The sequence below is a fragment of the Apteryx mantelli genome, chromosome 1, assembly GCF_036417845.1.
Source record: "Apteryx mantelli isolate bAptMan1 chromosome 1, bAptMan1.hap1, whole genome shotgun sequence".
In the NCBI taxonomy this organism is placed as follows: Eukaryota; Metazoa; Chordata; class Aves; order Apterygiformes; family Apterygidae; genus Apteryx; species Apteryx mantelli.
Window position 1 is genome coordinate 12,980,681 of NC_089978.1, and position 17,379 is coordinate 12,998,059.

General features: G+C 37.1%; 1 protein-coding gene across 1 annotated transcript in view; it reads left to right on the plus strand.

Annotated features, from left to right (window-relative positions):
• DEUP1 (deuterosome assembly protein 1) overlaps window positions 1-17,379 on the plus strand; it is a 39,549-nt gene that overhangs the window by 19,487 nt on the left and 2,683 nt on the right. Inside the window, exons 9-12 of the mRNA XM_067289681.1 lie at window positions 58-255; window positions 535-621; window positions 3,242-3,441; window positions 13,238-13,538. Coding sequence (XP_067145782.1) covers window positions 58-255; window positions 535-621; window positions 3,242-3,441; window positions 13,238-13,538 — 786 coding nt within the window. The remainder of the gene's footprint in view (window positions 1-57; window positions 256-534; window positions 622-3,241; window positions 3,442-13,237; window positions 13,539-17,379) is intronic.

Below are 17,379 nucleotides of genomic sequence, written 5' to 3' on the forward strand. Positions count from 1 at the left end.
TGATGCAATCATATTTACTGCACAACATTTTCTCTTTTTGAAACATATTTGCTACAGATAAGAGACCATCTTTATCAAGAGGAGCAGTCCCATCGCTCTGAGCAGGAAAGAATGAGGACAGAAATCTCTGACCTGACAGAAGAGCTTCATCAGAAGGAGATCACTATAGCAACTATCATGGAGAAAGCTAGTCTTCTGCAAAGACAGTTAAAAATGGAGTTAGAGATAAAAGACAAATTGTTAACAAAACAACAGGTATGCAAGCAGGCAAAACCAGCCTAGGTCATTTTGCTCCATGTTACTGATAATGGCATGCATTATCTGCTAAAAAAGACATTACCTTTCTTGCTGTAGTTTTCATCAGCAGTGCTGTAATATTTGTAGTTAGTTTGATAATTCATTATGTATGTTTTAAGTGTAATATTAAAATTACACATATATATACTCATTTTTCAAGTTAATGATAATATTCTTGTATTCAACTAAGAATGTAATCTTTTTCCAGTTGTGACTAATAATTTAACCTTTTCCCAGTTGTTGGATTTCAGATACAAAGCTATCAAATGTGAAAACACACATCTAAAAGAGTTGATGGAAAACCGGGAGCGTAAAAGATACGTGGTAATTTTTTTTTAATCTATACAATATACGGAACAATTATTTACATTTCTTGAAAACAGAGATTGAGATCATGGCAGATTTAGAAGTTTCTGGGTTGTAAAGAAAAAAAAAGAGGGCGGGGGCAAGGGGAATCTCCAAACACACCGATTGCTATAATCATGCTGGGTGTACCATCAAAAAATTGTGCAGCATAATCAAAAACAAGTGGTATTCACCCACAGCCTGCAGACAGGTGCAGTTAGGCATGATTTTGACCTTAATTGTAATAAGCTAGACTTTTCAATAAGTTTGCCTAGACACTAAAGAGATTCTGGGAACCTATACCTTGTAAATGGTTTCACTTATTTCACAAATATTTGTTTTTAACTGTCATCATTCTCACAGATGCACAAAGGTGTCCCTTTTTCATTTCTTTACCCTTTTGTTGTTATGACATTTAAAAAATAGTGTAAAAAATGACAATAACATTTTGCCCAGCTTATTTTCAGACTTAGTATTTATTTCTCTTCAAAGAGGGGATAGTTCAGATTAATTCTTAAAACATATGCAATATCATCATGCAGAATAATAGCTTATACAGGTATAAATATTAGAAACACTGCCTTCCACAAAACAGCTTAAAAACCTCCCCTGCTCACAGACCATCTATAGTTATTGTATCTGTCACTAGAAAAAGACTGAAATGTTGCTTGTAAATACATCTGTGGGGGATTCATAGCCTGGTTATTGTCTTATTGTAAACTGACAAAAAAAAGGTCACATTATTCCATGTCCTTAAAATGGCAGATAGGTCCCCCGGTGATCTTTTATCTATACATACATGCATACATACATATACATATGATGTATTACTGTGAAAACATAGATGTGTGTGTGTGTCTAGTTCTTCTCCACAATAATATTCTTCACTGAGATGATTAAGTAGTGTTGTATGACAAGAATTCTTGTAGCCATCATGTGATTTTTAATTTTAACAGTAACATCCAGTTACTAGATATACCAAGGTCACTACATATACCAATGCAATACGTTTGTGGACTTAATAATGTTTTCCTACCTTACTAGAGTGTTCTGAGGATCTAAACGTTAAAGATTATAAGGTATCTGGATGTTAAAATTGCAGGAACTGTAGAGATTCTTACAGATATGTTTGTACAGTAGAGCATGGCACAAAACCCTCAAACTAGTGCCAGCCAAAGTCAATATGGTGTAATGCGTTGTCACGCAGAATTACTTGTTTGGGTTTCAAAGCAGTGTAGCTGCATCAGTGCCACACTGTGTTAGCTCCATTGTGGGGTTCATGCCATTATAACTCTACTACTTCTGGTCCTAGAGCTATTAGAGGTGGGGGTGACTCAGCTCTCTCCTTGCTCTGTTGTGCCTCTCCGGTCCCTGTGGCAGATATAGCTGAGCCCCATCCCTCCATTCTTTGCAAAATATTTCATTTTCTTATACTTTCTGTCATTTCCATGCCACCTTTCCTCATCAAGTTACCCTAAAACCAGCTAAGCAAGTCAAGGTTTATAGAAAGAGATAATATCAGACCAGTTAGTACAAGAAAGGGACAAGCTTTCACGTACAGGAGCCCTCTTTGGGTGAAGGTATAACCACCCACACTACTATGTGCTAGTGATACACCAAAACCAAATCCTTAATCTTCATAAATTACTGGGTTCCAAAAGAATAATGTAGATCCAGAAATATATGAAAGCGTACCTTAATAAAATGTAAAGGTTTTTTTTAGCCTATTGTGCATAACTTGACAAATCTTTTGAGATATTTTCCTATGGATGAGAGTATACTGTTATTATGAATGTATTTACACTGTGAAATGAAGTATTTTGTAGAGAGGCAGTTCTAACTTAGCTAACTCAGTTGTGCAGCATGGACTTCATGGAAGGAGTGATAGTGCAAAAAAGGAATGGGATAGCCTGGCTAATCAACTTCCAGAGCTAATTTGCATCTTAATATTACAGTGGCTGGGCCTCTTCGCCCTGGGTTGCACATACATGTGTTGCTCGCATTTCAGTATTCTGAGCTGGGTACCAGGTGGGCTAACCCCACCGAGAAGCAGGGTGTTGTAACACAGCGAGCATTGAGCTCATGTGACTTTACTACTTCTAAACCTGAAGGTAGCTCATTCAGACCTAGCTTGAATATCTCTGCATAGATATTAAATTGTGCCTGTAGATATACCTTATATCTAGTACAGTAACGAATTTCTGATTTTTTTTGTTATTTTTGGTGGCATCATTACTGGAGGGAGCAATATGTTAAAACATCTACAGCTTTAGCTGTTGTGCTTGCTTTTATGTCATAAGTTTTACAAAGCAAGTGATTAATTTACAACAATAATATTCTGAATGCACTGTTGGCTGAGAAAATTTAATTTGTTTTAATGTGTTACACAGGCTGTTATCCCTTCTTTCCCATTTATCTGTTTTTTGTTTTTTTTTTTCTGGAGGCAATTCTATCAGTTTGCTATAAGTGCTGCATGATTATATATGGTAGCTATGTCTTTAGCATAGAACATTGCTTTGTGTTTGCTTATTGAAAATATTAGTATCCATTTATTGTGGAAACAATGCCCATTTAATGATAGTTTTATCTCCTTTCACAGAGTATAGATTTATCTAACAGAAAGCATGGAAGTTACACAGCTCCCATTCACAAACTGGAACACGAGAATGTAAGATTACAAAATAGTCTCATTAAACTACGAAATAACACAGAAACATCAATACTGGATGCCATGGATACATATGAAGAAACAGAGCACAGCTACCAAACCCATTTAAAGATGCAAGAAAAGGAAGAGAGGTAATATTTTAGACTGTACACATATGTGAAACTTTCTGTAAGTTTTTTTGGAAGCGCCTAATGAGGCCAAACTCTTAAGATTTTTTTTCTGTTTCTGTTCATTCAGAACTCTGACTAACCTAGACATCAGACTTTATCTAGCTTTCCAAACTACTTATATGAACTTTATTGAAGAATGCACACAACTACAGTGTTTTATTTGCACTTGGATCTTCCTGGATGACACACTAAGAGAAATGGTTTTCCACAATAAAAATCTGTAGTTTATCAATCTTAAATCATCCTGCAGTCAAAGTGAGAGGCTGGCCAGGAACATGTTTTATATGTCTGGTACTAGCTTTTCACATCGTAATGTTGAGCTATGAGGGGAAATGATAAAGTATTATTTAGATAAGTGGATGAATAGAAATAAACAACTATCCATTTTTTGCTCCATGACCTCATGTACAAAAAGCATAATAACATTAATAAAACCGTAACTGAACTGTGTCCTCAATAAGTAAAGAAACCAAAGGGTCCACATTCCCTTCCAGTAGTTCTACACTATTCAGCTCCTTCCCAAAAATTAAATAAGTGAGAAAACCATGCTCTGAGTATTTTCAGATACTGAGTATTTTCAGATACAGGCTATTTCAGGCTTTTTATCACAAATGATTTACCAGCAACAATGTACATGCGTGACTACTTAAATAAAATGTAGCCACTATAAACATATGGGGCAGAGGAACAGTGCATTTTATTTTGCACAGCTATGGAATAGGCGGAATTGCAACTAGAGCTCAAAGAGCTCAGTGATATTATTTGTCATGTGAAATGCCATAGCATTCCCATCTTGGGTTAGAATTCCATTTGGCTTGGGCAAATGTAAAAATTTGGCTCGTGGAATGTCAGAACAAAGACATGTTCATGCCCCAGTGGAATCCACATCTAAAGATGAATTATGATGTGTAGATTATCCACGTCCTATTATTAAAGGTTTACCAGAAAGATTCATGCATAATAGAATTTTCTTCACACTTATCAGATGTCTGAAGAATTGGGTTGGTCCCCCTAACCCCGAATCAGACTAGATGTCTTAGATCCAGTTATGTCTGTATCTGAGGCATATAGTAAAATTTAGGTTCAAAATAGGCTTGGTAATATTCTGTTTAGAGAGGGAAGCATAATGACTCTGGTACTTGTAATTACAGTGCTTCCAGGAGCAATGGGCAGTCCTAGACCTACAAACTAAGTTAAAAATCCGTAGACTAACTACATCCTCTATGACTTTGATATGACAGTAGCAAGGGTTCATATGCAGATCAAGTGGATACTGTTAGCAAAAGTATTTCCAATCGTGATACACAGGATGGATTTCCACCTAGAGCAGAATATTACAGAGGCAACACACTTCAAAGAAATCTGTTTACTATACAGTAACTCTTTCCTTCTTCTGTGCTGTTATGGAATCTTTTTACTACACCAGGAGAGATGTTCACATTTTATGTATGTACTTGTAGGTATTATACTGTTATCTCAGTGTGCAATTCTTCCTATACAGTTTCTGGTGATATGATTGCGTTTATGGCAAATATGTCAATCAGCAAATTGAGCCATGTCTCCATAGGAAGCTTGGAGTCATCTGTGTTATATGAAGAATAATTTCAGAATAATATATTCCCTGAAGGGAATCTTGGCTAATTGCTGGGTATTGGAAAAGAGAAAAGAATTCATTGACTGTTAATTATTCTGTAGTTCCTTCCTATCCTTATCCTCTTACCTCCTTTCTTTGCCTCCTCCCTGAAATTTAAAGATGAGAGTGTCATCCAGATACAACACAAGTTAATTTTTAATAAGCTAAGGTGAGCAGAGATCTGCTTCTGGCATTGTATATGAATGTCATTACAATGGAAAGGCTAGATAAACTCAGTTCTTTCAGACTTCAATAGCTATAAAATAAATAAAGCTACGCTGCACATTTACATGAGCTTTCTAGCTTCCTACTCTGAAAGGATGTTTTCATTACTTTTAGAAGATGAGGGGAGCTTCTAGCAAACTGACTCTTCTTTTCAAATTGTAGGGCTTATAGAGCTGAGATGAGGGGTGGAGTCCTGGGTAAGTTCCTTAGCTACATTGGCCCACACGTCTCCCCTAAGTTAGGTGGCCAAAATGCATTTTTCCAACTACTCAAATTAGCTGCTCTCCTTTAGGTGTAATGGAGCTCCCTGAGATCAGATGGCCAGGCAACAGGTGTCATATCAAATAGATCTTTGTCCTGAAGAATGCCTCTCCTTCTCATGCCATGCCTTTTACAGCTCTCATTACCTTTCCTCTGCTTCTAGCCTTTGCTTCTAGGCATGATGTGATGTCTCGCCTATTATCACAACTCCTTTCCTCGCAAATGTGTTGGATGTGTAGCTGCTCTCTCTGCCACTGCCAGTCACTGCACTACAAAACTTACAGAACAACAGTCACTGAACAGATATAGCAAGGAGTAGCATCTATCAGATCACGGTGAAAACTGAACCAGGGTTCACTGTCTGTGAGAATGCTAGACCAATGTCATGTCATTTAATAGCCAGTCTCTTCCACCATTCTAGATCACCATCCAGAGCCTGTACAAAAAGAAATGTCAATGTGTTTTCTACTTGCCACAGTCTACCAATAAGCAACAGACATATTATTCTCACAAAATAGTACAAATGAAGCAAGTCGGAGGCAGAGAGAGAGAGCTGTTGGTCATGAGCTGAAAAATTAGGGAAATGGCCTAGTGGATGCAAAGAGAGGCTGTTAAGCCATCTACGAGGACAAGAGGATCACTGTTCAATGAGCAAATAAAAATTCCTGAGTGTGGCCAAGCAACAGATTTCAAGACAGCTAACCAGAGCAACAAATGCAGCAAAGGAAAATCTCCACATATTTCAGGTCCCCAAAAAGCACAGATAGGACATAAGACAGTATGTAGTTCAAGTACTGGGGGATATGATAGCAAAAATGCAGCATAGATGAAAAGAGGAGTTGGCTTCAGATTTGAGAAGGTCATTAAGGCCAACATTAAGTAGACAGATTCTAAGAATCCAGTAGTTTGGATTCCACTGTAATCTACATATCTCCTTGCAGTCAAATGGATCATTTACTAACTCTCCCATCTCTCCACTGTCTTCTAACAAAGGGAGTTTTGGTGTGGAGGGAAGTCATTTATAGTTGTTACTGAGCCTCATCTCTCCGTACAAAATCCTTGGTTTAGATCTATATATTTTGTTTAGAATTGACATATTCCAGCTGGATAGATTTAGATGTGGCATGATGAGCTGCATCAAAAATGAGCTTGAATAGATTCCAAATGGATAAAATAGTATGTGTGTGAAGGACCTGCAGAGCACATGCAAAAGAAGCAATTTAGATGCCCATGGACCTTTATACATCTCAGTTTGGATGGCTACCAGATTTAGCTACAAACTGGCTCCTCTGTGTGGAAACAGTGATGGTGGGTTGAATCAGAAATAGCTAGATTAAGGAGACGAATTCAAACATACTTATGCCAGCTATGGAATTAGACTAGTTCCATGTGAAAAGATTTCTTTAATACCAAAATCTTATAATTATTTCTCAATAAATAAGTCTACAAAGAGTATAGCTTTCCACTTGCTTTTTTTGTCTGAATTCCATAATAAAGATTACCTACTTAGTATATTTGTAAGATTTTTTACTTATTGTTGGCTAACTGAATTTGGCAATAAGTAAAGCCCCAGAAATGTTTGATCGTTATTTTAATACTTTTAATATTAAGCATTTAAAAAAATTATACGCTGCTTAAGCTATTCTTTGCTCCAGATTTTGCAAAACAGGACAGAATATATTGCTACTGCCAAATAAAAACAAGACAATGAAGGATATACAAACCAACATGAGAGGTAAACTGCTCTGCAGGAGGTTATCTTAATAAGCAGTTTGAACTACAACTCCTGCTGAAAAGCTTTGTGTCCTGCTAGTTTCATTTGTTGGGAGTTTCTTTAAATGTATTTTAATGCCTTCTCTAGTTTTGGTGTTCTTGGCTGACCTGATTTTTTAAAGAAACATAATTTCAAATGTCCTGAATAAATCATTATCACATTAAACTCCTTTTTATGGAAAAATAATGAGACTTAAGAATACTCAGGCTTATAGAATGCATATTGTAGCTATGCCTTTCCTTCTTAATGCCTTGTATTCAGTAAATCACTGAATTACCTTCAAACACATTATAATCATGGAGTTGCAGTAATAAAAAGAAAATTAAACTCTCCACTAAATGTATTTTACACAGAACATGAGAGTAAAAATTAATAGAAAGCTAAATATTTTGACATTACACAATAAATACCACTAATGTAAAACAATTCTGTCAGCAAGGTTTAAATAATTTGGAGCCAAAAATTGTACAGGTTAAGATTTCGAACCTGTACATTTAGCGTTTGACAAAATGTAAAGTGATTCTCTTTCTGCATAATACAAAGGCATCCACTGTTGATGCACTCTTGCCTAAAATTACCTTTTAAATTCAATATATAGCATTTGAGGTAGTAGTTGTGTGTGTATATGTGTGTGTGTGTGTGTGTGTGTGTGTATGTGTATATGTATAAAAATGTATATGTAGAAGTGGCAGGTTTGGCTGTTTTCGTACTAAGCTTTAAATGATGTTGAAAGCTTTGCTGAAACAAAGATTTACCAAAACCCATATACACACTATTCTGCACCTGTAAGGCTCATAATTTTACCAAAAATTGGTCAGCGCAATTTTTGCTTATGCTTTCACTATTCTTAAGTAAGAAAAAGTAAGATTTTCCCAGTTTTCTAAGGAATTACTGTACAAAAGGACCTATGAAATTATTCATGAGAATTTAAGTGTAATAGACAATACAGGTATGCAGGTAATTTGCAGAATTTTGGTCTTGTAAGCATCGAAGACCAACATTAAACCAAAACTGTGAGAGTTAAACCTGGGAGAGCTAACGTTCCTCAGAGCAGAAGTCTCAACTACACTACTGAACACAATTTAAATTATGATGCTAATTAGTAATATTAACTACTTCAAAGAAAAGTGAGTTTTAGCATTTTTGAAATATTGTTTCAGCTACTTACTTGTACCATATTTCAACAGAATTTGAAAATACAGAGCTAGAGGCCAATAGCCATGACTGAACTGAGAGCGTTGTGACTTGGGATCAGTTAAGTTAGCCAGGGCACTGCCAGCAAGCAGAGACAATTCCGCATCAGCACCTCTTTCTGTGTCTGTTTTGTTGGACTACAGCCTTAGGTTTGAGGGAGACAAGAATTTGTAGCTGTTGAAAATAGGAACAACGGGACTGTTGAAGAAGCTGAGGATTTTTTTCTGAGTGACTAAATATTAGTCATAATCAGCCATGAAGCCAGGGTGTGCGATGGCCCATCGACTGATGGAGCAGGTGTGCTGAGCCTGCTTTTCAGGATCTAAACATGCATTAGAGCCCCCAAAATAAAGGCTGTTTAGTTATCATAAGCATATATACAGATTTCAAAAAATGTGCAAATTCTCCATGCAGTTTATGTACACATGGGCCTGCCAGTCTTTTTAAGACCGAGGCCTCTATATGCTGTTAGCTCCCCATTTCCAGACAGGGAACTACCTCAAGATTTTCTCAGAAAACTAAATTTTCAAACATCGAATGTATGCGGATAAACCAGGCAATTGATATTGGTTGAGTTTAACTCTGGGGTATGTTTTATTTTATTGTGAGCATAAACCATGTTATTTATGTTTTAATTTGCAGTTCTGTTTCCATGGTAATTATGGCACTGGAGAAAGGGCAAAAAAGACTTTTTTTCACCAAGTAAAAAAATAGAAAACACAGTATTCATGTGGGGGGGGGATGCGAGGTTGTGTTTTAAATGGCAGTTTCCAGATGCCAGGCTTTTTGTTTGTCCCATTTGTATTCAGAAACCTAGAAGTGTTTGTACAATGGAAAAATGTCTTTGACTAACTATATTCTGTAATATTTTTCAGGCTTGTCATCACAATCAGTACCAGAATCCTAGGCACGGGCACAGTCGTTTTAGTTAGACGGGAGATCTCTAGAGAAAGTTTAGGAGATTGCAGGAAGTTATACAGACGATTAAGAGGCATTTCTTTCTTCCAGTATACAGTGAATTTCTAAATGTTACAGAGTAGCATATGGAGGAGTGGCATCTTTTTGCTAAAAAAGATGGTGCCCACATCCTAACTGTAACCAGTTTAACTAATTACCATTTTCATATATGATAATTGATTTATTTTTAATTGCCATATTAATAAGTTTCCCCACCCCCAAAAGAGTTCATCCCTTATTTAGAGCATAGCCACAGAGAGTAGTTTTGAATTTTGGCTGGACTGAAAAGGGTTTTCCATGATGAAACAGGTGTGTTGAGCCTTTTTTTTTCGGAAATGAAAACATGCATGTGAGTTTCCAAATTAAAGGCTACTTAGTTACCATAAACATATACACGAATTAGGTAAGTGGTCAAGGCAAAGTGCACTTTGATCACGTGGCAAAAGCGAGGGGTAAGGGCTGGGAATGGACAGCTAAGGTAGGTGGGGAGCTCTTAAAGGGATCTGCGTTGACAGTGGCGTATCTGTTTTAAGGAGGTTTTCCCTACCCTTTGGAGGTTGCACACCTTCAGTCACACTGACCATTGTATCCATTATTGCAAGAGATCCACTATAAGCAGCAAAAACAATCTCTTCAGGAAAATGCTTTTTAACCATTTTCTTTTTTAAATCAAGTTAGCAGATACACTTACAGGGCAACAGCAAAAATGCTAAGTCTGAGCACACTGGTCATTAAAGTTCTTTTGTTTTCTTTCTCAAGAACAGCACGTTAACCAACACAAGCTATGTAACTTGTTTTGCGCCCCTCAAGTCATAGATTTCAGAGGGATCGGGCTGATTCTACATACAAGAGTTGGGAAAAATGTATTCTGTCTATGTAAATTCCTTTTGCAAGGCTATATATAGCTCTTTCACTTCTTGTCCCATAGTGTCTTCATGTCAACAGTGATATTATCTGTGTGAAGTATGTGCATATGTTAAATACTCTATGAAGGTAAACACAGTGAAATCATAAGCTAGGCAGCTACATTTGCAGAGAATTTGCATTGCCAGTGTTAACAAATGGTCAGATTTTTAAAAAAGTTTGCAGACATTTGCCTACCTTCACATTTGTATTCAAACCAGAACTCAGTTTTTAGATATTAGTTTGCACTGAACTGGGGGAAATTTAAACCCCAGCTGTGAAATCTGCCTAAAGTGAAGGCAGAGAAAAACCCCTATCGAAGCACCTTACTCTACGTGGCATGTTCTTTCAAGATAGCAAGCAGCAGCAGCAATCCAATGGATTAGAGTAGGAAGTGGAGAGCCTTTAAAAAATCAGGCCACTTTTTTTGTGGTGGTGTTGGTGTGTGCGTGTGTGTGTGTGTGCGCGCACGTGTGTGTGTGTGTGTGTGTGTGTGTGTGCGTGTGTGTGTATGTTCTACTTTTACCATCTAAAAGCAATGATAACTGTAGGCACCCAAGTTTGAAAATGCTGGTCTTAGTGAAGTAAGCTACAACACAACAGTAATAACTGTTATTAAATATATAGAGAACCAGTTTTGGAATAAAAAAAGAAAAACACACACAGATCACATAGCATTTTGCTGTGGGTTTACAGAGGAAATTACTTCCAAAAAGGTCAGAACACAAGATGAAAAAAATCTGTGATTTTATTATTCATGCCATTTATCTTCAGTTGTGGCAGTTTTTTCACGGTGCCCTTCATCCAAACAATAGATAGAATGGACTTTAAAACAGAAGGGAAAAAATAAGATTTTCTTCTGTGCCCAAAAGAGCAGAGTATATTTATTTAGTGAAGAGCAAGAAGGAAAGGAGAAAATTCTGCCCAAGAGAAGGTAAACATAATAGATGATTTTAAAAACTGAAAGGTTTAGTAAATATTCTCAGAGACTTTTATCTTAGAATGAATAATAATATTAATAACAATAGTATAGCATCATGCTTATAATTTCCTTTCCTGTAGCATTCAGACTATTTTAATCACTACTTCTTTTATAATCAAAGACAAATATATTCTTCATCACTCCTCTGAGGTATTCTGTACCACCCATTTATGGAGTATTCACTCAGTCTCAAGTTTTAGGGCCAATGAGTTCTTGTATAAGCAGTATTCATTAAGACTGCACAGCTACCCTCTCCCACCACCAAATATTTAAACTAATGTTAGAAAATGATGATGTGATCTTTCTGCAGAAAGCACTGTGCTTTTCTCTGTGCTTGGCAATTTGTTTTTTTTTTAACTGGTTTCCCTGGAACTGAGCAGCAATGCATACTCTTCAGTATTCATAATAACTGTATTTTAGCAGAGAAGTTGATCTTTAAAAGCTTTTATATCTGCATTTCATGTTAGTAAAGTGCTTTAGGATCTTTTCCAATGATAGGATATAGAGTAGGTTTATAACAGCTGTTGTGTTAAGTATGGTAGGTACCTCCCAAGACTAAAAATCTCTCTTTTATCTTCAGTCAGACTTCAGTACAATGGGAAATTTTACTACAGCCAGAAGTATTCTAACAGAAATGTAATAAAATCTGAAATAACTGAATTTTCTTGTTTTGCATGTTTTTGGTATATAATACAAGTGAAGATGCAATTGGAAATGAGTCTAATTCAGCAAACATCTGGGCAAGCTGGTCTCAAAATTCTCTGCTCTATCAATATGGTTTCAGAATTGTTGAGTTAACTGTCAGGAGAAGAGATTTTGAATGGGAAGCAAATAGCTTGCTTTCTTTAAGTTGCAGTTAACCATAATAGTTTTTGCTTGACAGAGCTACAAATGAATTCAAATATATGCTTTGACATCCATTCTGCTCACTGTAAGCAGGATGCAAGGTTATGGAACAACATTATAAAATACTTTAAAAATCTTTTGTAGTCTTGAAGGTTTCAATTATTGTTACAAAAACATGTTCTTGTACAGTTAAAAAAACTGTATTTTAAATATTTCTTCATTTTTTACATTAATCTCCATTGTGTTCTCATTAAATCAGTGGTAAAATTACTGTTGCAAGCAAAGGAACAGGATCAAAGTCTCCTCTACTGTTTTTTATTTAATTTATTTAAACATCTCTTTTAAATTCTAGCTTTTTGAACATATTTGTTTAAGATATAATTAGATCAAAATTTACTAGTTATGCAGACCACTAATAATAGTTTTTGTTTTCTACCTCAGTTATACTTTCATATTTCATTTCCTTGTATTTGTGTGGCTAAGTTCAGTCTAGTCCCTATATACCATAAGCTAAGTTGTCAAGACATGGCTGAAGAGAGTTTACATATCTTCTTTCACTGAAGAGCTAAAGGGATGATAACCTTTGGCAACGGACTGGCAACAAATAGGTGAGGAATATTGGTATCTTCAAATCCCTGAAGTGAATCTGTGTTTCTGCTCTTATCCTACCACAATTATACAGCAAGGTTGGTCAATTTAGGCTCCAATGAAAGGGTTTAAAGGAGCATAATTTAAGCACAACCGAAGCAGACAGAGAATGTATACCCAAACATTTATGCTAACTAGCTAGCAGGTGGTAAGTTGCTAAGTTGCTGCAATTTGATAATGTACAATCTTATGCCCATAACTTGATGCTTGAAGCAGTTTGAACATCTGACTAATCAAAATTACATAAATGAACAAAAAACATGGCTTTGCTACGATAGCTTGTAGTTTTAACTGGTTTTCATACTTTGACTTTATATTTTTATTGCTATTTTAGATCTTTCCAAAATGAAGATGAATGGCAAATGAAACCTCAACAAACTGCTATGTTCACAGCCAGTAGATACCACAGAAACTGTAGTCATACTTTATCTGGCCAAGGTGATATCATTGGTTCAAAAAGTGGCAGCACTTTATCTTCTCTCAAACTTGACAGAGGTCACGACAAGGAACTAGATGATAAATCTCCATCACCACCAATGGGATATCCTTTGTGCTCTGATGGGTTGCTTCCTGAAGAAGGCAAAACAGTCATTTTCCTGGGCCATGCTTACAGTGCAGAAGAAATCAAATTATCAGTAAGTAACTCTTTTCCTATAACACAGATATTCTCAAAGATCCATTTGTGGACCAAATAGAAACCTGGAGGAGCTAAAAATTAGATTACCCCTGTTGTCATCTTTATTTATACAGTGCCAGCCCAGCAAAAACTGAAATACCTTGTCCTAACATAAATGCAATTTTTCTGAAGATTAAACATCCCCCACTGGGCCATACCTCCATATCAATAATGACAGTGATAATTACCTGCCATTATGTAACTGTAACTGTGGTAGAAACTTCTGTATTTTAGCTGGTTGCCAAAATTGTCTTCAGTATGGGCACTCTGCTTTAAGTTTCTTTCCATAACACCTGCTAAAATTTATTGTCTTAAGTAATATAATGCACTGTCAGACAAATAAAGTTTCTACAGCATTAGATTAATGGATGAAATTTGAGGAATTCCAGCAACTATTTTCTATGTGTTAGTTATTGTATCCAAAAATGAACAGAAGTGATAACTGCTGTAATCCTTATTTTTCTTGAAGGAATAATAGTGCAGCATTCTTTCTTTCACTCTTCATAGGATGGAGATTACCAATCTCCATGGCAAGTGGAATAGATCCCACTTTACCTAGGTCCACTTCTTAGGAAAAGCTCTCCAGAACTCTCTGACTCCAGCAGTCTTTAAATTTGAGCTTTAGCCTCTTCCTTAGTGTTCTCTATTCTTCCCTAGGCATCCCTACTAGCCACTAATGTTTTTTCCACTTGAAAATTTAGCACTTATTTCCCAGACATCAAACTATGCAACCACGCCATCATTAAATAATGGAACTAACAGGTTAGTGAGGAATGGACTGTAGCCATCTCTCTGTCCAGCTGTGAGGCATAATTCTTTGTGCCCAAGAGATCCTGAACTGTAGGTATGTGGCCAAGGCCTGTAGAGAGAGGTAAGGGAAGACTGTACTTCAGCATTTACTAGGGAGAAGCAGTCAGCAATTTGCTTCCCATTTGTCACGTTAAGTAGGAGAGAAGAGACATCATGATGCCAATAATCATCAGCTTCTTCAAGCAATTTGTGGTTGTCATCCCCCAGCTCTGCTGTCCATTTCAGAAATGTGCCATCCTTTCCTGTCAGAGACATGGCTGCTGGAATACTGTCTTCTTAATCCGGAATCTCACTGTAGATTGGTAGCACCATAGTGAGGGCCTGCCCTGGGAAGCAGGGATTGTAATGCAGCTCTTCCCTGATCGTGGACCAGGAGCAGGGTCTCAGTAGTCAGAAAGCAGGGAGAGAACAATGTAGTCCTGGTAGTCATACTACCATTTTCATATTCTTATTCTTCACAAAAAATTTAAATAACATCTCTTGGCTTAAGAATTTTCCTCTTTAAATTGTTAACCACAAAAGTAATTGTTTGGGCTTTTCCAGGAGAGTTTGATAAACACCACTTCTCCTCTCCTCTTCTCTCAGAAGTGTCAGACTGAGACAGCAGGCCACAAAGCTTCCATTTCAGTCCTGGGAAACTGCCCACGCTGAGATAATTTTGCAAGCTACAGGGAAAGTATATCCCAGTTGGTACTCAGGACGTGGTCCATGCCAAGACAGTTGACTAGACTATAAGGAAAACACCAGTTTCCAGTTGGTGTGTGGGCAAAGTACATAATGAAACTATTAAGTAATGGATATTTTTCTCACTGAGACTAGTTCCAAATCAGTGGCCCTGAACCAGGTGCAAGTCCAGAAGCTCACCAGAATTAAATCGTTACTGAGACTGACTTTGGATACGACAGCTTTAGAACAGAGCCCATTCACCACTCTGTTACTCTGAAGTTCTGAGTTCAAATAGGAAGCCATTGCATGAAGAAGAGAGAGACAGAGGAAAAAGTCATACAATGTATTGTAATCCAGAGTTCTTTGTCAGCTTTTTCAAGACTGATGCTTCACCTAAGTCAGATCTCCCGCATGTTCGAAACTCCTGAAGATGTTACAAGGGACCATTTTTCTGAAGAACATTTGTGGCACCACTTGAAAACATTGGAATTGAAGGAAACCTTGTGACATCTACCAAAATTAATTTGTTGGTAAGGTATTTAGGGAAGAGAGAAAATAGTCTCTAGGGCTTTAGACAAAGACTTAAGTCTCTCTTTCCAATAGAGATCTTCAAACTACCTTACCTTCGTAAGTGTTTCACTGGAACCTCTGTTCCTTTACATTCCTGCTTAGAGGTTACATGTATAGAGAAGGCCACACCCACCTTTAGAGTGAACTGAAAACCTCAGGTGAGAATCCCTGGGGAATCCCATAAACCCAAACTTCTGTTTCAAAGTTTCCCAAATATAGGTGGGTATTCTTTCTCTGAACAGTAGTTTGGAGTGTGCTTTCTTCCGGAAATGAACAACTTCAGAAAACAGTTGCTTGAAGTCCTCTGGGAAAACTATTCATTAGGACAGTCCATTGTTCCAGCATCAAGTTTAATCCCTCCTGCAGAAAATATATACAACTGAAATAGAAAATAGTAAGACTTTGCAGCTCCAGAATAGTACATTTCTACAAAATTTTTCCATTTCAGCTAGAGCTGAAACATTGTGCTTCCCAGTCTAGATTTTTAACTTTTAGTCACAGATACCTTGTCATGCCTCTCTTCAAATGACGTGCATACATTCTCTATTCTTGTTTTCAAGACTTGGTAAGACAAGAAATAATAGACTTAAGCAGTAACAAGGAAGATTTAGATAAGGCGTTAGGAAACTTTCTAACATTAAGTATGGGGAATCACATAAGAAATAGATTGCAATGTGAAGTTGTGGAAATTCTACTGTTGGACATTATCAGGAATGATTCTGACTGTCTCAATCCTACTCTCAGGCACCCTGTGGTTCATGCCTCTTCCTCTTAAGTATTACCTAACTGCTTGGGTACTTAGGCCCTCTAAATACCTCCCTATGTGGCCTGCCAGTTTCCTAGGCACCTCAGTTTAGGTGTTCATATATGAAGCATGTGCTTTTGAGAAGACAGACACCTATACCTGCTGCCTAAGATGTAGGGTGCATCTGTTGTAGTGTAGGGTTAGAGGAAACCACCCTAAAAGCCCCCAAATTTGGTCACAGTGAGACTAAAATTAGCTAGACCAATTTCTAGCCTTGGTGTTACAAGAATTTTCCTGGAAAACATGAGGGACTCAGCATGAGAGGACTTTAGCCTGTAACTCTAATGCTCTGGGAGCATGATTCAGCCATTAAACATTAGAATATCCTGCATGTCAATGCTTTCTAGCTGCTGAAGGTGCAACCACAAATGTTGGGACAATTCATGGGGCCAGAAGGAGATTAATTCTAAACAATTTAAGTAGGCACTCTGCGAGAGAGAGTAGACCCAACATCCTGGAGTGCTTCTCCGCAGCATTCCAGAGTTAATGCGTAAGTTCTTTGAGCAGGTCTTGTTTGAAGAGAAAACCTCAAAAGTAACACATATTTCACGTGTGGATCTGCTGCATCTGCGTCACGTGCACTCCTTCATTTCCAGCAGCTGATGAGGCAAAAAAGTGATTCTCATCATTGACCTACACCAAGGAAAGACAGGGTCAGCTGACACAGTAAGACTGAAAAAGGGGAGTCCATATTGCCTAACTATACAACAGGTTAAGCTGAAAGCTTACTGATTAACCCATTTCTGTCCAGATCCAGTTAGAAAACTGAAAGACATAAAAGAATTGTTAGCTGAGGAAAAGAAATTCAAAACAAGTCACTATAAGCATCATCTGAGAAATGGATTAAAGTAGTATCTTTATGGTTCTTGTTCCTCAGGCACTGAAAGTAAAGATAATATAGAACGTGGTGAAAGAATAGGCCAGAGGTTTAGAAAGCAAAGCTTAGTTC